General features: G+C 46.4%; 1 protein-coding gene across 1 annotated transcript; it reads right to left on the reverse strand.

Moving 5' to 3' along the window:
• Positions 1 to 440: 440 nt before the first annotated feature.
• LOC126106513 (keratin, type II cytoskeletal 3-like) lies at positions 441 to 23,121 on the reverse strand. The gene is made up of 3 exons (XM_049912837.1): positions 22,964 to 23,121; positions 9,806 to 9,989; positions 441 to 1,028 (listed from the first exon to the last, which is right to left on the reverse strand). The coding sequence occupies exons 1-3, from the start codon at positions 22,982 to 22,984 to the stop codon at positions 886 to 888; spliced, it is 348 nt and encodes a 115-aa protein (XP_049768794.1). The 5' UTR covers positions 22,985 to 23,121; the 3' UTR covers positions 441 to 885.
• Between the last annotated feature and the right edge of the window lie 1,715 nt (positions 23,122 to 24,836).

Consider the following 24,836-nt stretch of genomic DNA (forward strand, 5'->3'; position numbering starts at 1 on the left):
TTTCTACGAGCCCTCGTCTTTTTACCTACTTGATCCTCTGCTGCGTTCACTACTTCATCTCTCAAAGCTACCCATTCTTCTTCTACTGTATTTCTTTGCCCCACTCCTGCACAATTGTTCCCTTATGCTCTCCCTGAAATTTGTTAGTACACGAAATTTTGCCAACATTCTCAGTCAGTTAAATAGTCCAAACAAGTTACCTTTCAAAGTGTATCCTGCGAAACTGTGGAAATAGGAGTTAGTTATATACCTTTCTACTCAATGAAGAGCGATTTCAGCAGTACAAAACAACGTATGTAATTGTTTATTTACTGGTTTTCATTTATGAGTCTCCTGTGGATCCCTGACAGTGCTTTAAGTGGTGTGTGAGATAAGAAGTGATAGGGCAATGGGACGCAGTGGAAATTCAGGTGACAGGAGTTTCAGATGAACAATTCAACTCTCGACATAAAAGATTTTTATTACTATTTTTTTCTACAAATCTTCATTACAAAATGATAATACTGTTTTTCTGCATCCTCACACCAATTATGGAATTGAAGCCAGTTGGTGAATACGTTGATGTTCGAGTGGCTTAACCATGAGTTTGCTGACTACACGAGGTGGGAGAGGTGTACGTTCTTGGTACTGTGCAGCCAAGACACGTCGGATGTAATGAACAATGGAAGGCGGAAGGAATGTTTAGTGCTTGCATGTGATGAGAAAAGGCCGTGTCGCTCATGTTGATGAATCATGAACGTGAATAGAAGTTTGGATGTGGATGGAAGGTGAATGATGTGGTGACGACGTTGATCACAGAAGTGCGCAACTAGCAGTCGAGGGCTGGGAATACGTGTTGGTGAGGGTAGTTGATGTCTAGTGATGGAGGGCTAGAGTGTGAAAGGGTTAGTGGTGGAGGCCGCCTCCGTAGCCGCCGTCGAAGCCGCCTTCCAGGTGTCCTCCAAAGTCGTGTCCGCCGCCGATGGCTGCCAAGCCCAGGCCTCCATCGTGCTGGAGAAGACCAGCTCCCAGCTCCAGTCCGTGGTGACCTGTGGACGACAAGTTCCAACTGTAACGGGCTACTGTAATTTCAAAATAAAGAAAGTCTAGAAGAGATAATCATTTAGAAAACCTCGGCAAAATGATGATTAAATGCAAATGCAGAACAGAAAACAGTAAGAGCATGGCGTGTAGATGGGTGATCTCTGTTGATTGTATGAAAAGCGCAGATAGATGAGAGGATTACATGGAACACCTCTGCAATGAGAGGGAACTGCCTTCAAGTGTGATACAAGAAGGGGCCGAACTTTGTGATGCTGTAATGCAGTCACAGTTACCAGGGTACCGAATCTTCTGCCAAGACACTGAAACTCAGTAGGAGCTATTCCAAACCGTGGGAGGTGTCTGAAAAAGGTTTTCTAACCTGATGGAAAAAATCCCTGAAGTCTCTGAGTTACTGGTTGAGAAATCAACCAAACAGTTGCAAACAAAGGTTGACTAGCCCTTGACCTATGTTTCGATATTTGCGAAAATATCTTCTTCAGAAATGCTGGTCCTTATGCCAGAGATTAAGGCCATCTCATTTGCAGAAAACTTGATGTTATCGCATTACCAAATAAGACGCAAGTTGGTAACACTAGTGCGTGGATACAAACATTAATTCAAACGAGTACTTTAGTGTGTGTTGCTGTTACAGTCTGTCTTGTAGCGAAACGGAAAGCAGATAGTTCGTGTGAGTTAGTATGTGCAGCCGGCCGGGGTGGCCGAGCGGTTCTAGGCGCTACAGTGTGGAACCGCGCGACCGCTACGGTCGCACGTTCGAATCCTGCCTCGGGCATGGATGTATCTGATGTGCTTAGGTTAGTTAGGTTTAAGTAGTTCTAAGTTCTAGGGGACTGATGACCTCAGAACTTAAGTCCCATAGTGCTCAGAGCCATTGAACCAGTTAGTATGTGCAGAGGTTATACTTGACAACGGGAATACGTTAATAATGGGTTCCTTTGATCGAACTCCCGACCCAGGTGATACAGTTGCTGAACAGTTCTAAGAAGACTTGTTTCATTTCCAGTAGGTACTTCACTTATAAATTATGCGGTTTGGTGACTTCAATCTACCCTCGATATGTTTACAGTCGGTGATGGCGTAACACATCTTACGACACCGTACTAAATGCTTTCTCCGAAAATTATTTTGAACAAATAATCCCGAGAAAAATAGAGTGCATTATGACGGATAGAGGGATTAGTGACCAGAAGGTCGCTGTAGCGAAAGTGAATACCGTAACATCCAAACGCACCAAAAATAAACGTAAAATATGTCTGTTTAAAAAAGCAGATAAAAATTCGCTTGACGCCTTCCCAAGAGACAGTTCCCATTCCTTCCGATCCACGTATGAAAGTGTAGACCAGATGCGGATTAAATTCAAAGAAATAGTATCGATAGAAATGGAGAGAGTTACACCAAATAAATTAATAAAAGACGGAACTGGCCTAATGGTACACAAAACAACTCAGAAAACTTCATACCAAATTTAAAACATCGCACGAATGCGAAATTTTACAGAAGCTCGAAATTTAGAGGGAACTTGAATCGAATGCTTTCAATATTTTCCACAACAAAACTCTGTCTCAAAATTCTTTCAGCAGCGAGACATAGTCAATACCTTCATTGCAGGATAGCAATGGAAATGTTCCGATGGCAGTGCCACCAAAACGAAGTTAGTAAATAGGGTTTTCAGTAATTCCTACGCCAAACGCGAAGTAAATATTCCAGAATTCGAATCAAGAATTTCTGCCAGCAGGAGAAACTTAAAAGTGGATACCCTACCTGTAGCAAAGCAACGTAAGTCATCTAATAAGGGTAATTATTCCGTTCCATATTGTGTACTAGTTAGATTCCTTCTACTGTATGCTGATGTATAATAGATCCGTATTTGACAATCGCATGCAAACGCACGTATGCAGAAGTCGCACAGGTTACATCACTACCCAAAGGATGTAAAATAGTCCGATGAACAACAGTTTCACATCACTAAAGACGTTTTGCAGCAGAATTTCTGAACATATACTGTGTCCAATATTGTGAATTACCTCAAGGAGAACGATCTGTTTACACACGGTCAGCACAGACTCAGAAAATATCGTTCTTGTGAAATACAACTGGAGATTTATTCTCACGAATTAATGAGTGCTGTCGACAGGCGTTCGCAAATTCATTCTATATTTGTAACTTTCCAGAAGACTTTTGACGCCATTTCTTACAACAGACTTCTAATCAAATTGAGTGCCTATGGAGTATCGTCTCAGATGCACGAGAGCATTCGTATTTCTTATCAGAAAGGTCACAGTTCGTACTACTTGACGGAAAGTATTTGAGTAAAACAGGAGTGATATCTGGCCTTCCCCAAGAAAGTGTTACAGGTCTCTGCTGTTCCCAATCTATATAAAAGATTCAAGAGACAAGCCGAGCAGCCGTCTTATGCAGTTTGCAGATGGTGCTGTCGTTTACCGCTTAGTAAAGCCATCAGAAGATCAAAACCAATTGCGAAATTAATTAGACGAGATATCTGTATGACGCGAAAACTAGCAATTGACCTGAAATAAGGAAAAATGCGAGGCCATCCACGTGAGTACTAAAAGAAATCCGTTAAATTTCGGTTACACGAGAAATCACATAGAGCTAAAGGTTGTCAGTTCAGCTAAATACCTAGGAATTACAATTGCGAACAACATACAGTGACACGATCGCATAGGTAATGTTGCTAGGAAGGCAAGCCAAAGTCTTATTGGCAGAATACTTAAAAGAGGCAACCGGTCCACTAAAGAGACTGACAGCGAATTGCTCTGCGGTGTGGGAACCTTACCAGATATGGTTGACGGAGTGCGTCGATTAAGTTCAAAGAAGGGTAGCTCGTTTTTACTATCGCGAAACAGGGGGGTGAGACTGTCACGATATGATATGCGATTTGGAGTTTTTTGTTGAGGCTGGATTTTTTCACCAAATTTCAGTCCTCAACATTCTCCTCCGGGTGCGAAAACATTTTGTTGACACCACCTATACATGGAGGAATGACCATTGTAATAAAATAAAAGAAATCAGTGCTTGCACGGAAAGGTTTAAGTATTCGTTTCTCCCGTGCGCTGTTAGAGAGTAGAATGGAAGAGAAATAGTCTGAAGGTGGCTTGATGAACTTTCTGCCAGGAACGTAAGTTAGAATTGGAGAGTAATCATGTAGATGTAGATGTAGTGACTCTAAAAGGATGAAAAATGCAATAAAAAACATCTTTCAAAGACTATAGTCTCCTTTAACTTGGTTTTTGACAGAAACTGCTCGAAATATTTATCTGCAAGATCACTGAAAGGTTTGCACAAGGAATGTGATGGCACACGATCTACAGGATGAAAAGTACTTAAACCGACAAACTCTGGGAGGTTGTAGGGGACATTTAAACAAATATTTTTCCCTGATGTCATTTTTTCCTATGAGTATTATTTAAACCGGTGGAGGCTGTATTACGCTCTTCAGTTGTTATAGGCCGTATTACTATCTTCAGTTGTAGGCAACTGCTGTCCACCAGTGTAGTAGTGCCTTGTCTCTGTTTACTAATGGAGCGATACACCTGGAGTGAGTTCACTGTTATGGTTGGTGCGTACTACGTAGCGCTCCACAACGGACGAGCTGCACAGCGGGTTAATCAACTACCCGCTCCCTACAAGACAACGCATGTGGTTCCAACATGACGGGGCGCCGGCACTTTTCAGTCGTCGTGTGCGTCGATTCCTGGACCGACGGTTCCCAGAAATGTGGATTGGCAGAGGTGGTCCTGTACCGTGGCCTGCTCGATCCCCAGATATGTCCCCTCTGGACTTTTTTGTGTGGGGAGAGATGCGCAACCTTGTTTACGCAACTCCTGTTGCATCAGAAGAAGATCTGGTTGCCCGGATAGTAGCAGCAGCAGGAACAATTCAGGATACTCCTGGGGTTTTTGCCCGTGTCAGAACATGATCCGATGGTGTAACCTTTGTTTACGTGTCAATGGAGGCATATTTTAAAATCTACTGTAATTGAAATTGGGTTGTGTTAATGTGTTGTCTCTTGGTCATAAAAAAATGGAAAAGTGTTTGTTGGTTTAATTAATTTGCCGCCAAGGAAATCTTCCTCTATCAGTTTAAATACTTCTCATAGGGAAAAATGATATTAGGGAAAAATATTTGTTTTGATGTCCCCTACAACCTCCCAGAGTTTGTCGGTTTAAATACTTTTCACCCTGCAGAGAGTTGATGCTATGCAGTAACTCATTTCTGGGACCTTTGAGCAGGTCTTAAAGTGCGTTGACCTGTGCTAAGTAAATACTGACTTCACCAACAGCTGACAGCAATGACAGATTGGTGCAAGCGACTGGTAAAACAGGAAATGTGTAATGCAGATGTGCCCATTGTCATCACTGATAACTGATTCGCATATTGAAGAGCCAATGAGGGAAGATGTACGTATCGTTTGTCAGGGACAGGAAATCATTAGTAATTATGCGGTTTTTCCATGACACAGCAGAAATCGCCGAACGTAAACAGGAATGGAGTCGTGTGCTTAACGAAATGTGTGAATGCTATTATTGGTGGCTGTATCATAAAACTAAGATATTGGACATTTTGGGTAGCTACATTACAGGTGTTTGGGAAAATTGGAGCACCTAGAAGATATAGTATGAATCACTCCAAAATCGGAGGATGTGTAGACCACTTCACCCATAAAAGCTTGTTAAGATCACAGGGAGATGGTGTGCATGTAGGCCAGAAATGCCCTCTTTTGTGTGACGGAACATGTCAGTGTTATGCCAGGCTTGATCAGCGGAGAGCCATCGAACGGAGTGGAAACGTGCGAGAAGTGCCCGGTATGTCTGGTCGGCGACAAAGGTTGTACTGTCAGCCTGTGAGTGAGTTCCGATGGGGCAGAACAAGTGGTCTCTGGGAAATGGGTTTGTCATACCATGACACTTCGGCTTGAACTGGGGATGCTGCTACAGTAGCGAACCAGTGGGTGTGTTGGACCTTCCATCGAGCTACAGACCCCTTTGAAGATGTCTCCCGCAGTCGGAGACGAAACGTTGGAATTTGACAAAGAATTCATCAACCCACCACGGCATAACTGTCCGGATAATTATAATGGACATGACATTTCCGGCCGTGAAAGTCTACATTTTAGTATCAGTGTTGACTCGATGATGCAGCACTGCAACGAGTGTGCACATGTCTGCGTCGAGAGCTCAACATTGTGCGCTGCGGACTGGACCATTAGCACGCATGGCATTGCGTCGGCTTCCACTCACCAGAACGACCAGCGCCTCAAACTGCAATACGCACGCGAACAGAATCATTGGCGTGCTGAGTGGCGAAAGGTACTGTTTTCGGACGAAACTCGCTTCAGTTTGTCCTACAGTAGTGGTCGCGTGCTTGTCTGAAGGTAGCGTGGCGAACATGATCGGGCATACTGAATTGTTGAGCGGCATAATTGACAGACGCCGAGTGCGATGGTTTGTGGTGCCATTGGCAACAGTACGCGAACTCGTCTCCTGCGTATCTGAACATTAACTGGTACATCAGGGGCGTTTTAGAGCTTGATGCACTGTCCCTCTGCATGCCATATTTCAGCAGGACAATGCGTGGCCATATGTGACGAGAAATGTACAAGCCATCTTCGAAGGTCAACGTTTACCACTGCTTCCCTGAGCTGCACGTTCGTCTGACATGTCTGCCATGAAAAATGGCTGGGGTACGCTCAGTCAGCACCTTGTTCACCCTGGTCCTCCTACAACCACTGTCAGTGACCTGTGGACGAGCCTACAAACTGGGTAGCAGTGTGTTTCCCCGGCAGCATATCCAATCCCTCTTTAATTTCATGCCACGACGTCTACAGGCTCCGACTGCAGCTTCACACCACAGCAAATTCTCATCGTCAAAGCACATGTGCAATTCTGTAAATATGGTCATCAGCATAATTTCATGTCCTAATCTGTGGAATACTAACATTCTAATGATCTGTCTTGGTGTTGGGATTTTCATGAACGGTAGTGTATTTCACTTGGACGAGAGACTCTTGAGGAGTCTTAAACATTTTGCTCTCCTGGAGGTAAAATGTATAAAACCAGACAAAGTGTTGGGTTCATGTTCTCTTCGTTCCCTTACAGCTGCTGAAACGTAGAATCCTCTGCCGAGCGCCGAATTGATAGGACAATCGCCTGCTCCTGGAGGAGATATCGTGACCGGGATGGGGGTGGGGTGTGGGTTCTCCTGGTGGGGTGGAGTGGGATCAAATGTTTCAAAATGTTCAAATGTGTGTGAAATCTTATGGGACTTAACTGCTAAGATCATCAGTCCTTAAGCTTACACACTACTTAACCTAAATTATCCTAAGGACAAACACACACACCCATGTCCCAGGGAGGACTCGAACCTCTGCCTGGATCAGCCTCACAGTCCATGACGTTCCTGACCTACTTTTGCTAATGCCACATTCCATGTGGAGGTCAGTTGGAAACAGCTGCCCAGTTGACAAGATCATCATGTATTTCCACAGTGTCTTTGATGGTCTAGGCCAATGATGCTGTGGTAAGACTGGCTACCATCAGATCATTCAAGTTCAGCACTATCATGCTCGGCTAGCACTTGTGTGGTTGATCGTCTGGGTCTGTGGAGGGCTGTTGGTAAGAGGGGTGCACTCAGCCCTTATGAGGCCAATTGAGAAGCTGTCTGACTGAGAAGTAGTGGGTCTGGTCACGAAAACTGACAATAGACTGGAGAGCAGTGTGCTCACCACATTCCATGCCATTCCATATCCACATCCAGTGACGCCTCTTTGGCTGAGGATGACATGACGGTTGACCTGTATCATTCGGCCTTCTGAGGCTTATTCAGACAGAGTATGTAGTATAGTTTGATGACTGACTCCCAGAACCCAAAGGCATGGCTCAGTACCTTATCTGTTCAACGACATGTGTACTTTGTTGATGCCATTCTCTGCCATTGTAGGCCTGTCAGATTGTCTGTGGCGAAAGCTCCAGACACGTACCAAACAGCGCTGGCCCGCGTCTCGTGGTCGTGCGGTAGCGTTCTCGCTTCCCACGCCCAGGTTCCTGGGTTCGATTCCCGGCGGGGTCAGGGATTTTCTCTGTCTCGTGATGGCTGGGTGTTGTGTGCTGTCCTTAGGTTAGTTAGGTTTAAGTAGTTCTAAGTTCTAGGGGACTGATGACCATAGATGTTAAGTCCCATAGTGCTCAGAGCCATTTGAACCATTTGAACCATCATCACTCTGTCTGGTTCATATACTGCATGGCACACTCGCATCTGCTGTTGTATACACCAGAAGCCTATACCCATATCGACGTTTGGCTGAAAAAAGTGTACTCTTGATTTTAAACATGGTGTGTAAGAGAAACGAACTGGTCATGTAAGTGACACTTCGCCTGGAGTTGCAGAGTGGGAAACTCGTCGAAATGCTTTGGCAACACGACACCACGACTCGGCTCATAAACCGAGAAGATCTCACCAATAACGTTCACTGCAAAAGCCATTATTCACATGCAGGGATAGGCAACATAATGTGAACACCTGTATTTACTTTGGAATGGTTTATTAATAAGGAGTTGGACCCCTATTTGCCCGTAATACAGCTGCGATTTTTCTTGGAATACTGGCATATAATGACTCTATAGTTTCCAGTGGAATGTTACGGCACGCTTCGAACAGAACCTCTTCTAACTCCTGTACTGACGAGGGAGGCGGAAATCTGCTCTGGAGTCTGCCCTCCAATACCGCCCAACAAGTGTTCCATAGTGTTCAAGTCCGGGGACTGTGCTTGGTGGGGAAGAAGTCGCAATTCTGTCGCATGCTCCTCATACCACGATTGTACTGCCCTGGCTGTTTGAATGGGTGCATTATCGTCCTGAAATATGGCATCGCTGTTGGGGAACAACATTTGAATCATGGGGTGCACCTGATCACCTAAAATGTTCACATAATCGTCGGCTGTAACACGGCCTTGGAGAGCAACGATGTGGCCAGCAGAATACCGTGATATGGCTGGCCACACCATCACATTTCCACCTCCATGCTTAACCATTGGAATCAAGCAATCGGGATTGTAGGCCTGTTTTGGCGTCCTCCAGACGTAAACCTAGCCCGTTGTTGGAAATAACGAAAGCGTTGACTCGTCGGACTGTATGACGTACTTCCACTGATCAGCCCTCCAGGATTTATGCTCTTGACACCATGTTTTTCGCGCCTTTGCGTTGGTTGTCGTCACTAATGGTTCTGGTATAACAGCTCCTCCATGAATATTCGCTGTATGGAGTTTTTGGCGGACAGTGTCGATAAGATGGTTACTGAGCTCTGCAGCGTATGACGATCTCTGTCATTTAGTTTTGATTTGCGCCCACTGTGACGTTTACAAAACGATGTCTTCCCATATTTTGTCTAGGCTGCCGTGACTGTTGAAACAGTTGGTCTCGAAGCATTCAGTAAGTTGGCTGTCTTGTTTACTGGCGCTCCAGCTAATCGGACCTCCACAATCCGACCTCTTTGGAACTCTGTTAGGTCTTTCATTGCACGTCGACCTCGGCCTCTGGACGCAAATAGGAAGTGTGCACTACTCGTAAAGATCGTGCACTGGTGCCTAGTCCTTACTGAACATGCACAGCCCAGGGCAACAGGTGCCTTACCTGCGTTGTAGACCGTCATAACTCAACGATCCCATTGCTACCACTGGTCACATTATTTTGCCTATCCCCTGCAGTATAATTAATTCTCGATGGCAGCTGCGTGTCGAGGTTACCTCCGTCAGCGAGAGCGATGCCGTGTCCGCCGCCGAAACCTCCGTGGTGTGCAGACGCCACTGGCACAGGCACGGAGCCGTGGCTCTCGATGTGCACGTTCTGGTACGACGTGGCGCCGCCATAATGCCCGCCGTGGTTCAGCAGGCCGCCGCTGCACGCCGCCACCAGCGTCGCGACCAGGGTCTACAAAGCGAAAACACCGTCAGCGCTACTGCCCGCATGGAATATCTTCAATTATCTATTATTATTGGAGAGTAAGTGAAAGAACTGTTGCAAAGGCAGCTTAAAGGCTCATGCATACAAGTTCATGACGAGAATAATAACTAAAACAATACAATAGAAAACTGAGGATGTGTTGGATGACCATCAGTTTTTGCTGCGCGGAGTGGCCGTGCGGTTAGAGGCGTCATGTCACAGATCGCGTGGCCCGTTCCACCGAAGGTTCGAGTCCTTCCTTTGGCATGGGTGTATGTGTTGTTCTTAGCATAAGTTACTTTAAGTAGTGTGTAATTCTAGGGACCTATGACCTGAGCAGTTTGGTCCCTTAGGAATTCACAAACATTCGAGCACAAACTATCAGTTTCATCTGAAGTAACGTAAACGCATCAGAGAGGCAGTTCGACGTTTCCGTGATAACAGTAGGGAGAACTGGGAGAAATCAAGAAATTATCATAGGATTTGTCGATCTGGAAAAAGCGTTCATCAGTGTACAAGGGGCAATTTGAGTTGGAAAGCTGCAGAATTTGTTGTGGGACGTCTTGGAATATTCCTGCTTCAGCCCATATACACTCCTGGAAATGGAAAAAACAACACATTGACACCGGTGTATCAGACCCACCATACTTGCTCCGGACACTGCGAGAGGGCTGTACAAGCAATGATCACACGCACGGCACAGCGGACACACCAGGAACCGCGGTGTTGGCCGTCGAATGGCGCTAGCTGCGCAGCATTTGTGCACCGCCGCCGTCAGTGTCAGCCAGTTTGCCGTGGCATACGGAGCTCCATCGCAGTCTTTAACACTGGTAGCATGCCGCGACAGCGTGGACGTGAACCGTATGTGCAGTTGACGGACTTTGAGCGAGGGCGTATAGTGGGCATGCGGGAGGCCGGGTGGACGTACCGCCGAATTGCTCAACACGTGGGGCGTGAGGTCTCCACAGTACATCGATGTTGTCGCCAGTGGTCGGCGGAAGGTGCACGTGCCTGTCGACCTGGGACCGGACCGCAGCGACGCACGGATGCACGCCAAGACCGTAGGATCCTACGCAGTGCCGTAGGGGACCGCACCGCCACTTCCCAGCAAATTAGGGACACTGTTGCTCCTGGGGTATCGGCGAGGACCATTCGCAACCGTCTCCATGAAGCTGAGATACGGTCCCGCACACCGTTAGCCCGTCTTCCGCTCACGCCCCAACATCGAGCAGCCCGCCTCCAGTGGTGTCGCGACAGGCGTGAATGGAGGGACGAATGGAGACGTGTCGTCTTCAGCGATGAGAGTCGCTTCTGCCTTGGTGCCAATGATGGTCGTATGCGTGTTTGGCGCCGTGCAGGTGAGCGCCACAATCAGGACTGCATACGACCGAGGCACACAGGGCCAACACCCGGCATCATGGTGTGGGGAGCGATCTCCTACACTGGCCGTACACCACTGGTGATCGTCGAGGGGACACTGAATAGTGCACGGTACATCCAAACCGTCATCAAACCCATCGTTCTACCATTCCTAGACCGGCAAGGGAACTTGCTGTTCCAACAGGACAATGCACGTCCGCATGTATCCCGTGCCACCCAACGTGCTCTAGAAGGTGTAAGTCAACTACCCTGGCCAGCAAGATCTCCGGATCTGTCCCCCATTGAGCATGTTTGGGACTGGATGAAGCGTCGTCTCACGCGGTTTGCACGTCCAGCACGAACGCTGGTCCAACTAAGGCGCCAGGTGGAAATGGCATGGCAAGCCGTTCCACAGGACTACATCCAGCATCTCTACGATCGTCTCCATGGGAGAATAGCAGCCTGCATTGCTGCGAAAGGTGGATATACACTGTACTAGTGCCGACATTGTGCATGCTCTGTTGCCTGTGTCTATGTGCCTGTGGTTCTGTCAGTGTGATCATGTGATGTATCTGACCCCAGGAATGTGTCAATAAAGTTTCCCCTTCCTGGGACAATGAATTCATGGTGTTCTTATTTCAATTTCCAGGAGTGTAGTTTCATGATGTTCCAGTAACTGCTGGTGCTATATGTACCCTTCAAAATGACGTAACAAAAGTGCATTCCAACCAGAGAGCTGTCACAGAGTTCGTTTCGGTGAGAAACCAGAGCATTGCTGATACTCATAGGCGCTTGCAGAATGTTTATGCAGATATGGTAGTGAACAAAAGGACAGTGAGTCATTAGGCGAGGCACCTGTCATCATCGCAAGAAGGCGGCACAAACTTGACCAATCTCCCGTGTGCCAACCGTCCGCACACAGCTGTGACTCCCGCACTGTAGGAACGTGCGGACACTCTCATTAGAGGCAAAGCCTCACACAGTTTTGCACAGCTAGGAGGGTGTCACAAAACTTCATTGGACTGTTCTTCCTTATTCACCCTACAGCACAGATCTCGCACCTTCCGACTTCCTTATGTTTGGTTCAATGAAGGATGCACTCCATGAGAACCAATATGTGGATGATGGACAGGTATTTGGTGCATCAAGACTTTGGCCGCGGCGTAGACCACTAGAGTGGTGCCATGGGGGCGTAAAAGCCCTCCCAGTAATGTGGCGTAAGGCTGTCGCATTACAAGGAGATTATGTTGAAAAGTAGGGTTTTGTAGCGAAGGACTGGGGAATAATATGGTGTATTACAATCCTGAATAAAACCAACATACTTTTAGAAAAAAAGTATTGCTTTACTTATTGAATGTCTCTCATATAAACATTGTCTCTCATCTACATACTTATCACATGATCTATTTACATATTGATAATGGCCAAATAATAAAGAATGAAACCAGTTGTGGTTGGACTTAATACAGTTCTCGTTAAACAGCTGGTATGGGTTTTCATTAACTGAACAACAGTTGCAGCACAAATGTCGTCTGAACATGGAGAATGTAATAAATAATAATTACATTATTATGCAGTAGAAGTAGGTGTAGATGTTAGTTAGTTAGCCACTCACATGTTCCATTGATCATTTGAAAGATCCTTTTTTTATCGAAATGATCTCAAACAATGCATTTTACAGGATATGCATACATTACTAGTGTTGATATTAATGAATACATTACTATTTTTGTCATACTCATGCAATTCTACTTTTTTCACCACATACCAGTTTTTAAGCAGAAATATGCCAGAGGAATAGTAGGAGTTTTCCTGGAGAAGTGACTTTAAATTAGATATAATACTTGCTTCGCTACCTATCAGACGTTCTACAGAATGTTTAACAAGTGGTAATAAAGGTAATTTGTCCCTTTACTGTTGTAGGCATTGACATCACTGTTCTTCTCAAATAGTGGTGGATTACTTATGAGGAATTTCACAAGCGAATATATGTATCGTGAAAGCATAGTTAAAATGCCTAACTCCTTTAACAGGTAGATCCATGATGTCCGTGTGTAAACACCAATATTATTCTTACTGATCGTATTTGTGCAGTCAGTACTTTCTTTCTAAGTGGTGATTTACCCCAGAAAATTATTCCATAAGACATTATTCAGCGGAAATATGTAAAATATGTCAGGCAGTTGATACATTTGTTTCCAAGACTGGCAATTATACGAAAAGGAAAAGTATCTGAATTTAATTGTTTTTGAAGCTCAGTAATACGCTTTTTCCAGTTCAAACTTTCACCAATATGTTCACCCAAAAATTTTGGAGCATTCTACCTTACTTACTAGCTCCTGCCCATGTGCTACATCAATTGTTGAGAGAGTCCGTTTTCAGAGAACAACTGGGGTAGCTGTGAGTCAGCAACTTCTGATAATCAGCACAACGAAAAACCAGTCCTAAGTTGCAAATTTTACTGTTTTTTTCATTCGATGACTAGTTTCGGGCCGATATACATTTTCAGATCACCGTAGCATAGTCAAAAATGGTGTTTCCGAAGATGTGAAAACCATGTCAAAAATGTGCAACGAACCATTACGGCGCCGAAACTAGTAATCGAGTGAATAAAAACAGTAGAATTTGCAACTTTGGACTAGTTTTTCGTGGTACTGAACTTAATAATACTTTACAAAAAAAATTCAAACCCCTTACTAATTCTTGTGTTAGTTTCTCTTCAATGGCGTTTATTGTAACACTATTATCGTTTGTAAAAAGTTCGAATTTTGCTTGTTGAATGTTAACAGTTGTTGTTCTTTTGGTCTTCAGTCCCGATACTGGTTTGATGCAGCTCTCCATGCCACTCTATCCTGTGCAAGCTTCTTCATCTCCCAGTACCTACTGCAACCTACATTCTTCTGAATCTGCTTAGTGTATTCATCTCTCGGTCTCCCTCTACGATTTTTACCCTCCACGCTGCCCTCCAATACTAAATTGGTGATCCCTTGATGCCTCAGTACATGTCCTACCAACCGATCCCCTCTTCTTGTCAAGTTGTGCCACAAACTCCTCTTCTCCCCAATTCTATTCAATACCTCCTTATTACTTATGTGATCTACAATCTAATTTTCAGCATTCTTCTGTAGCACCACATTTCGAAAGCTTCTATTCTCTTCTTGTCTAAACTATTTATCGTCCATGTTTCACTTCCATGCAGGGCTACACTCCACACAAATACTTTCAGAAACGACTTCCTGACACTTAAATCAATACTCCATATTAACAAATTTCTCTTCTTCAGAAACGATTTCCTTGCCATTGCCAGTCTACATTTTATATCCTCTCTATTTCGACCATCATCAGTTATTTTACTCCCTAAATAGCAAAACTCCTTTACTACTTTAAGTGTCTCATTTCCTAATCTAATCCCCTCAGCATCACCCGATTTAATTTAAATACATTACATTATCCTCGTTTTGCTTTTGATCATGTTCATCTTACATCCTCTTTTGAAGACACTGTCCATTCCGTTCAACTGCTCTTCCAAGTCCTTTGCTGTCTCTGACAGAATTACAATGTCATCGTCGAACCTCAAAGTTTTTATTTCTTCTCCATGGATTTTAATACCTACTCCGAATTTTTCTTTTGTTGCCTTTACTGCTTGCTCAATATACAGATTGAATAACATCAGGGAGAGGCTACAACCCTGTCTCACTCCCTTCCCAACCACTGCTTTCCTTTCATGCAGCCCGACTCATAACTGCCATCTGGTTTCTGTACAAATTGTAAATAGCTTTTCGCTTCCTGTATTTTGCCCCTGCCACCATGAGAATTTGAAAGAGAGTATTCCAGTCAACATTGTCAAAAGCTTTCTCTAAGTCTATAAATGCTATAAATGTACGTTTGCCTTTTCTTAATCTCTCTTCTAAGATAAGTCGTAGTGTCAGTATTGCCTCGCGTGTTCCAGTATTTCTAAGGAATCCAGACTGTTAACTGAGAAGTCATATCGTAGCAAACAGGCGTGGCCCCAAAACTGAACCGTGTGGGACTCCGTTTTTCTCCTCTGTCACTAAAATTTTCTACCTTACTGACGCTGTCTGTCTGAATTACTTAGCACAACCCTTTTGCGTTCTGTTTGTTAAGTATGGCAGACCGCGGTGGCCGAGCGGTTCTAGGCGCTCAGTTAGGAACCGCGCGACTGCTACGGTCGCAGGTTCGAATCCTGCCTCGGGCATGGATGTGTGTGATGTCCTTAGGTTATTTAGGTTTAAGTAGTTCTAGGGGACTGATGACCACAGAAGTTAAGTCCCATAGTGCTCAGAGCCATTTGAACCATTTTGTTATGTATGATTCACACACGCTGTGCGTAAAGCTATCAGTTCCATAAAATTTTAGTTTTTCTAAGAGAGTAACGTGACCTACATGATCAGACGTCTCGGAAAGAGCACAAAAAAATACCAGCTGGCGAGGTATTGTTATTAAAGGCTTCCTGTCTGTGGTTCACTTGTTCGGCACTAGACCAAGAGTGATGAAGATGCTCGGAGCGCGGAAGCTGTCAGGCAAATGTCAGACGGCCAGGGAAGCCGCGGACAGAGAAAGTGTGGGAGGAGGGAAGTGCCACATTCGGCGGCATTGTTGGGCGGCTTTCTCCAGAAGCGCTGCGCGTGCTTTGTTGCGAGGCGGGGCGGCAGTTGGCGGGTGCCCGGTACGTCGCGCCTACTTAATTACCGCCCTGCCGTGCTTGTGTGACGTGCGTGTGCGAGGCGGTGACAAGGGGCGACGGGGGGGGGGGGGGGGGCGGCGGCTCATGCGGCCGACCGCTCCGTTCCGCTTTCGTTTTCCGCTCTGCCGGCGTGGTCAGCGAAACATAAAGTGGCGACGTCCGCAAGGAACGGAAAACTCGCAATGTCCGCGAACACTTAAGTACACTTGCGTGCAAAACGAAAGGACGGAAGTAACTTTCTCGTGATACGTAACTGCCCAGAAACACAGTTCGATGACATCCACAAATACACTACTGGCCATTGAAATTGCTACACCAAGAAGAAATGCAGATGATAAACGAGTATTCATTGGACAAATATACACTCCTGGAAATTGAAATAAGAACACCGTGAATTCATTGTCCCAGGAAGGGGAAACTTTATTGACACATTCCTGGGGTCAGGTACATCACATGATCACACTGACAGAACCACAGGCACATAGACACAGGCAACAGAGCATGCACAATGTCGGCACTAGTACAGTGTATATCCACCTTTCGCAGCAATGCAGGCTGCTATTCTCCCATGGAGACGATCGTAGAGATGCTGGATGTAGTCCTGTGGAACGGCTTGCCATGCCATTTCCACCTGGCGCCTCAGTTGGACCAGCGTTCGTGCTGGACGTGCAGACCGCGTGAGACGACGCTTCATCCAGTCCCAAACATGCTCAATGGGGGACAGATCCGGAGATCTTGCTGGCCAGGGTAGTTGACTTACACCTTCTAGAGCCCGTTGGGTGGCACGGGATACATGCGGACGTGCATTGTCCTGTTGGAACAGCAAGTTCCCTTGCCGGTCTAGGAATGGTAGAACGATGGGTTCGATGACGGTTTCGATGTACCGTGCACTATTCAGTGTCCCCTCGACGATCACCAGTGGTGTACGGCCAGTGTAGGAGATCGCTCCCCACACCATGATGCCGGGTGTTGGCCCTGTGTGCCTCGGTCGTATGCAGACCTGATTGTGGCGCTCACCTGCACGGCGCCAAACACGCATACGACCATCATTAGCACCAAGGCAGAAGCGACTCTCATCGCTGAAGACGACACGTCTCCATTCGTCCCTCCATTCACGCCTGTCGCGACACCACTGGAGGCGGGCTGCACGATGTTGGGGCGTGAGCGGAAGACGGCCTAACGGTGTGCGGGACCGTAGCCCAGCTTCATGGAGACGGTTGCGAATGGTCCTCGCCGATACCCCAGGAGCAACAGTGTCCCTAATTTGCTGGGAAGTGGCGGTGCGGTCCCCTACGGCACTGCGTAGGATCCTACGGTCTTTGCGTGCATCCGTGCGTCGCTGCGGTCCGGTCCCAGGTCGACGGGCACGTGCACCTTCCGCCGACCACTGGCGACAACATCGATGTACTGTGGAGACCTCACGCCCCACGTGTTGAGCAATTCGGCGGTATGTCCACCCGGCCTCCCGCATGCCCACTATACGCCCTCGCTCACAGTCCGTCAACTGCACATACGGTTCACGTCCACGCTGTCGCGGCATGCTACCAGTGTTAAAGACTGCGATGGAGCTCCGTATGCCACGGCAAACTGGCTGACACTGACGGCGGCGGTGCACAAATGCTGCGCAGCTAGCGCCATTCGACGGCCAACACCGCGGTTCCTGGTGTGTCCGCTGTGCCGTGCTTGTGATCATTGCTTGTACAGCCCTCTCGCAGTGTCCGGAGCAAGTATGGTGGGTCTGACACACCGGTGTCAATGTGTTCTTTTTTCCATTTCCAGGAGTGTATTATACTAGAACTGACATGTGTTTACATTTTCACGCAGTTTGGGTGCACAGTTCCTGAGAAACCAGTGCCCAGAACAACCACCTCTGGCCGTAATAACGGACTAGATACGCCTGGGGATTGAGTCAAACAGAGCTTGGATGGCGTGCACAGGTACAGCTGCCCATGCAGCTTCAACACGATACCACAGTTCATCAGGAGTAGTGACTGGTATATTGTGACGAGCCAGTTGCTCGGTCACCATTGACCAGACGTTTTCAGTTCGTGAGAGATCTGGAGAATGTGCTGGCCAGGGCAGCAGGTCGAACATTTTCTGTATCCAGAAAGGCCCGTACAGGACCTGCAGCATGCGGTCGTGCATTATCCTGCTGAAATGTAGGGTTTCGCAGGGATCGAATGAAGGGTGGAGCCACGGGTCGTAACACATCTGAAATGTAACGTCGACTGTTCAAAGTGCCGTCAATGTGAACAAGAGGTGATCGAGACGTGTTTATCCACACCTACAGACGTTTTTGTAATGAATACTGTGTTTCACGGCATTTTAATTATTACGTAATGGCATTTTAGTACTATTACTACTTTTTATATATTCCACTCCTTAGTCTTAACGTAAAATTTCACGTAAATTACGAACGTTGTACTTCCCATGCCAGATGGTGGGTATCATGTTTTTAAAAAAACTGTGTTATACCTCATTTCATATTACTCAAATATTATTCTTTTTCCCTCTCTTTTTCTCTTTTACTTGTCCTGCACTCTGACAACTTATTATCGATCTGTTTTATGTTTTGTAAGTTGGTTTTTTAAAAACAATACGCCAGCGTATTTTAGATGTTTCCTTCCCCCTTCGTCTGTTATGTGTTTTACGTACATTTTAAATTTGAATTACTTCATGATTCACAGATGCACAAGAGTTATTTTGTGTTAATATCTCGCAAAAGCAGTAATATTAAATCTTCACGTGACACATGTCATATAGGGGGCGTTCCAAGCCCTGTCACACCGAGGTCTGCTGAACAGGTGCATGTAAACAGCGGCCTCAGTTTATGTGATCGCTCTAAGCTTTTTGATACCAGTGCCTACCAATTTTAATTGTATATTACAGGTATGTTCTTACCAACTGTTATGTTCATACACAGGTGTAGTTGTGATTTTCTGTTTTATGTTCTCTGATCGTTGTGTAAAATTTTTAACTTCTAGCACTGAGGACGGTCACTAAGTGACCGAAAATCGATTTTGCGGATAATAAAACAAAAAAACAAAAACAAAAATACGACCAATGCTGATTCTCCTTCAAATTCTATCCAATACTAGGTCGTGGTGCACAGAACACTCCATGGAGTCGCCAATCAGTAAACCCTAAGCTTTCTGCAGGCATTTGGTGTCGCATGGGAGACGTTGTTTCGACTGACTCCAGGGACACACAGTTAAAAAAAAAAATCGGCGAAACACCAGGGAAAATGCGCCTGGCGGCTCTTAGGCGACACACCTTGTACACACATTGCATGGTAGCCCACAATTGCTTGTATACGCAATGGATGTTCCACGTTGACACATCAACAGTTCGGGCTGTTTCCCTCAAGGTGTGGTCATGGAGACGTCCTTAAACACTGTGTCGCGTCTCCTCATCAACCGATCTTGCTGCATTCATTTCGTACAGCCGGTCGGGACGTACGCACACCGTTCCACTGCGATGTGTTACCTCAGCAACGGCGAGTCACAGGTCCACTTGCTAACGGCGCTAAAAAGCCTTACTTTAGGAGGGTGACTAATGTTTTCAGTGGCGAATGTAGCCCACAGGGTATGCAGAAACAAGATTAGACTAACTGCAGCAAGAGAAAATGCATTTTCACGAGGATCATTTCAAAAGTCCTGCACACTGTGCATGCACGATCGTTGTGGTGGCCTGGTCAGGTTTAAATTCGTGTTGATTGTCATTGAGACTTCAGGCGTGATGGTCGTGCATGCGTTTGCTGGTACGCCTGGCTATGTCGTGAGTAATTCAATTTCACAAAAATCAAATGGCTCTGAGCACCGTGGGACTTAACTTCTAAGGTCGTCAGTACTGTGGAACCTAGAACTACTTAAACGTAACCAACCTAAGGACAGCACACACATCCATGCCCGAGGCAGGATTCGAACCTGCGACCGTAGCGGTCGCGCGGTTCCAGACTGTAGCGCCTAAAACCGCTCGGCCACCCCGGCCGGCTCAATTTCACAACTACGGCCTCTAATCAAAACGCATCCCGGTATAAAATTTAACTGCATAAAATTTCCTACAAAAAGGTCCCATTTATTTTTTCTGTACGGCTAATACGTAGCACGTAGAGAGCGAGAAAATGTGAAAATTTTTCGTGTGGTATTTGAAGGTGTTGCAGGATGCTTTAAAACCCAGAGGAAGCGGCGAGTAAATCAACCAGCATAAAGCTGAAACCGTATTCCACGTACTGACCAGATTTCCTACATCAAAATCGAATCGCTGCGTGGAAAGAACCCAAGGGAAATTTAGAATGCTTAGGGAGAGTTGCGTGCGAAGAGTGTAGCGGATCGTAGCACAGTATCACGGTGGTCTGCTTGTTGTATCCGTGAAGGTCGGGTAAGCACTGAGGACGACGCACTGCAACATACTACGCCTCTCAGGTTAATGACAGTTCGGGACAGGATCGACGAAACACGCGTGAGGAAATTCCATAAAAGGGCAGGATGTGTGTCACTTCAGGTTGGAGAATCATAACTGAAATGTTAAAAATGAGAAAAATTTCTGCCAGATGGGTTCCACACAGTCCCAGTGAAGAGCAGGAAGCAGGTCGCAGGAGAATCGCAGAAGAACTGCTTCAACGTTATCGAACAGAAGGAGGACAGTTTCTGGAAAGGTTTGCTGCGCTTGAAACCTGGGTACTAACTTTTTGGGCCATAACTGAAGACTGTCAGCACAATGAAAAAGTATCAACTCTCCACGCGAACAATCGAAGGTGAAAGTGATGATGATCTTTATGTGTGTATGAGTGGAGTTTTAACTGATAGATGATGATGATGATGATGATGATGATGATGATGTTTGGTTTGTGAGGCGCTCAACTGCGCAGTTATCAGCGCCCGTACAAATTCCTAATCTTTGCTCAGTCCAAAGTCGCCACTGTCAGGAATGATGATGAAATGATGAGGACAACGCAAACACCCAATCATCTCGAGGCAGGTGAAAATCGCTGACCCCGCCGGGAATCGAAACCGAGACCCCATGCTCGGGAAGCGAGAACGCGATTAGCTGATACAGTGGCCTAGCGGACGTCTGTAGCAAGTGCGTGCTACAAGCTGTTTCTCCAAAATGTTTTGAGCCCGAAAATTCGCCAAAGAAGGCCTCACATACTTGCACCTGATATCCTCATTTTGCACCTTAATGCAAGACCACTTATTCCCCTACCAGTGAGAGAAACGCTCGACAAATATCGATAGCAAATACTTCCCCACTCACCATACATTCTTGATATAGGTCCACCAGACTTTGATTTGTTTCCGGAATTGAAGGAACAACTAAGTGGAAAACGTTTTGACACAACTGATGAAACTTCTAGTGAGGTGTGCGGTAGCGTTCTCGCTTCCCGCGCCCGCGTTCCCGGGTTCGATAGCCGGCGAGGTCAGGGATTTTCTCTGCCTCGTGATGACTGGGTGTTGTGTGATGTCCTTAGGTTAGTTAGGTTTAAGTAGTTCTAAGTTCTAGAGGACTGATGACCTAGATGTTAAGTCCCATAGTGCTCAGAGCCATTTGAACAAAAAATGGTTCAAATGGCTCTGAGCACTATGGGACTCAACTGCTGTGGTCATAAATCCCCTAGAACTTAGAACTACTTAAACCTAACTAACCTAAGGACAGCACACAACACCCAGCCATCACGAGGCAGAGAAAATCCCTGACCCCGCCGGGAATCGAACCCGGGAACCCGGGCGTGGGAAGCGAGAACGCTACCGCACGACCACGAGATGCGGGCGGAGCCATTTGAACCATTTTTTTTCTAGTGAGGTGACGCGAGTAATCAGACAGTTCAACAATAACGCTGCCCTATTCGGAAATACGGAAGTTGTCATAACTTTGGGAAGCTGTCATAAGCAACAATGGAGATTACATTCAATGCCTGTACAGGTATTCTGAAAATAATTATTTTCTTCAATCTTACAGTGTGCAGAACTTCTGAAATGACGCCCGCAGGACTTCCCGTGATCAGCACGCGAATGGAATGAGGATAAATTGCGTTATGCGGTGCAATGAAAAGTACTCCCTGCCATGCACTTCGCAGTGATTTACGGTACATGGGTTTAGATGCAGACTTATAGTGGATGATTCTCTTGCCTCCTCCACTGGGTTTTAATGCACCCTGCAACACCTTCAAATACAACACGAAAGATTTTCATATTTCCTCGTTCTCTACGCCCTGCCTATTAGTCCTACAGAAAAAATAACTGGGTCCTTTTTGTGGGAAATTTTATATAGTTATATTTTATACCAGCATGCGTTTTCATTAGAGGCCGTAGTTTTCGAGTTGTTGAAGGAAATCGTACAAAATGACCTTCAAAAGCGTTTTTCTCGAATGACTTGAAAGTCGTGGCTTCCAGTGAAAACGTTTCCCAGTACAAAATTCCCTACAAAAAAAGGTCCCGTTCATTTTATTCTGTGGGAGTAAAATAGTTTGGGCGTTGCGAGCAATGGAATATGAAAATCTTGCGCATATCGTTTGAAGGCGTTGCAGGTTGCGTAACACCCAGATGCGAGGGCGGCTGAACCACCTTGTAGAACCCAATGTATGAGACCCTGTATGTCCGTCTCTTCAGAGATGGTTGCGGGACTCGGCCGTTGGATACAGGACGTCAAATTAAAACACCTTTCAGCCGTCTAGTTTCCAAACTACCAGTTTCGGCGATTTACTACGTCATCTTCAGGTCCCTGCCGGACGTACAGGAAGATTCCACTTCGGTTCTGATCAAAACAGGGGCCAGTATTGCTGGATAATGTAGTCACCAGACAAGACCCTCGGAGGGGTGCATTGGTGTCTGCCCGCCTCGCAACCACCGGACGATTTGCTGCTCCGAACTACAGGAGGACGCAATACGCAAGTACTCACCAGTGCGAAGAGACCGTTCATGGTTGGGTGTTGTTGGGTTGGTCGAGCGGCCGAGCTGGTCTGCGGAGCGTGCGGAGTGTGGCCCGTGCTGGAGTGTGTCCCTCCAGCGCTGGAGAGCCCCTTTATAGCCCGGTTGGTGCCAAGCGCCCGGCGGCCGCCCGCAGCTCTCTCCCTCCCACACACTGGAGCCTCTGTCTGGAGAGTCCACGGCGCGGATGGCACGGCCGAGCGCACCGGAACCACGCTCGTTAGCTTTCCTCCAGCGCGCGTTACGTCAGTCCAGGAAGGGGCCGCCGACGCGTTGCCCAATTGCGGTGGGCCCTTTCCATCTGGGGCAATTATCTTTTCGGGGGCGCTAATGGGCGACTCTCGAAGCGGCCCGGCGAACTCCACTCGAGACAAGACCGCAGGTAGTCCAGCAGGAACTGTGCCCGTGCAGAATCTGGAGCGCCAGACCTTGGTCACTACGAAGTTTCCGTCAGTGGTCACAAAACTGTTTACTGACTATACCGGTTCCCCCTGCCTAATAATTCAAAATGGCTCTGAGCAATATGGGACTTAACATCCGTGGTCATCAGTCCCCTAGAACTTGGAACTACTTAAACCTAACTAACCTCAGGACATCACACAACACCCAGTTATCACGAAGCAGAGAAAATCCCTGACCCCGCGGGGAATCGAACCGGGGAAACCGCGCATGGGAAGCGAGAACGCTACCGCACGACCACGAGCTGCGGACTGCCTAATCATTATCACTAGGTTACAAATACTGCTTGTGTGTCAAGTTGCCTAGAAACGTACAAGAATCAAAATTTTACTGACTGGACTGTACCGCGAGTCTCAATGAAATTTTTACTCGTAGCATATTGTGACGCGGCCATTGGGCAAGCAGTAGTTACGGGTTACTGTAAAAGTGACAGGAAAAACGGTTTTATTTTATGCTCAGTTTTGGTGTCATTTTATGCGATGTCCGGTGTTATTCTTTGGCAATTTCAATTTTATTTCCCCTCAGTGTGCTTTTATTTTTTTGCCAATTTTCTCGTTATTTTTTTTGTCTGTTGTGGTGTTCGTGTCTGATGACTCATTCCTCAAGTGCTAATTTCTTAATTATTTTTATCGCATGTAATTCTCTTTCGCTACAGTGTTGAAAATGAAAATATATCTACCATTTACATTATACACTACTGGATATAAAAATAGCTACACCACGAAGATGACGTACTACAGACGCGAAATTTAACCGACAGGAAGAACATGGTGTGATATGCAAATGATTAGCTTTTCAGAGCATTCACACGAGGTTGGCGCCGGTGGCGACACCTCAACGTGCTGACATGAGGAAAGTTACCAACCGATTTCTCATACACAAACAGCAGTTGACCTGCGTTGCCTGGTGAAACGTTATTGTGATGCTTCGTGTAAGGAGGAGAAATGCGTACCATCACTTTTCCGACTTTGATAAAGGTCCGATTGTAGCCTATCGCGATTGCGGTTTATCGTATCGCGACATTGCTGCTCGCGTTGGTCGAGATCCACTGACGGTTAGCAGAATATGGAATCGGTGGGTTCAAGAGGGCAATACGGAACGCCGTGCTGGATCCCAATGGCCTCGTATCACTAGCAGTCTAGATGACAGGGATCTTACCCGCACGGCTGTAACGGATCGTGCAGCCACGTCTCGATCCCTGAGTCAACTGATGGGGACGTTTTGCAAGACAACAACCATCTGCACGAACAGTTGCACGACGTTTGAAGCAGCATGGACTATCAGTTCGGACTCCAGACCATGGCTGCGGTTACCCTTGACGCTGCATCACAGACAGGAGCGCCTGCAATGGCATACTCAACGACGAACCTGGGTGCATGAATGGCA

Source organism: Schistocerca cancellata, chromosome 10 (genome assembly GCF_023864275.1).
Source record: "Schistocerca cancellata isolate TAMUIC-IGC-003103 chromosome 10, iqSchCanc2.1, whole genome shotgun sequence".
Classification (NCBI taxonomy): Eukaryota; Metazoa; Arthropoda; class Insecta; order Orthoptera; family Acrididae; genus Schistocerca; species Schistocerca cancellata.

Bases quoted from the DNA above. Each gene is read 5' to 3' on its own strand.
- LOC126106513 (XM_049912837.1), bottom strand. From the start codon at position 22,984: ATGAACGGTCTCTTCGCACTG. The intron at 9,990-22,963 runs GTGAGTACTTGC...TTCGCTTTGTAG, and splicing joins TGAACGGTCTCTTCGCACTG to ACCCTGGTCGCGACGCTGGT. The intron at 1,029-9,805 runs GTAACCTCGACA...TGTCGTCCACAG, and splicing joins CATCGCTCTCGCTGACGGAG to GTCACCACGGACTGGAGCTG.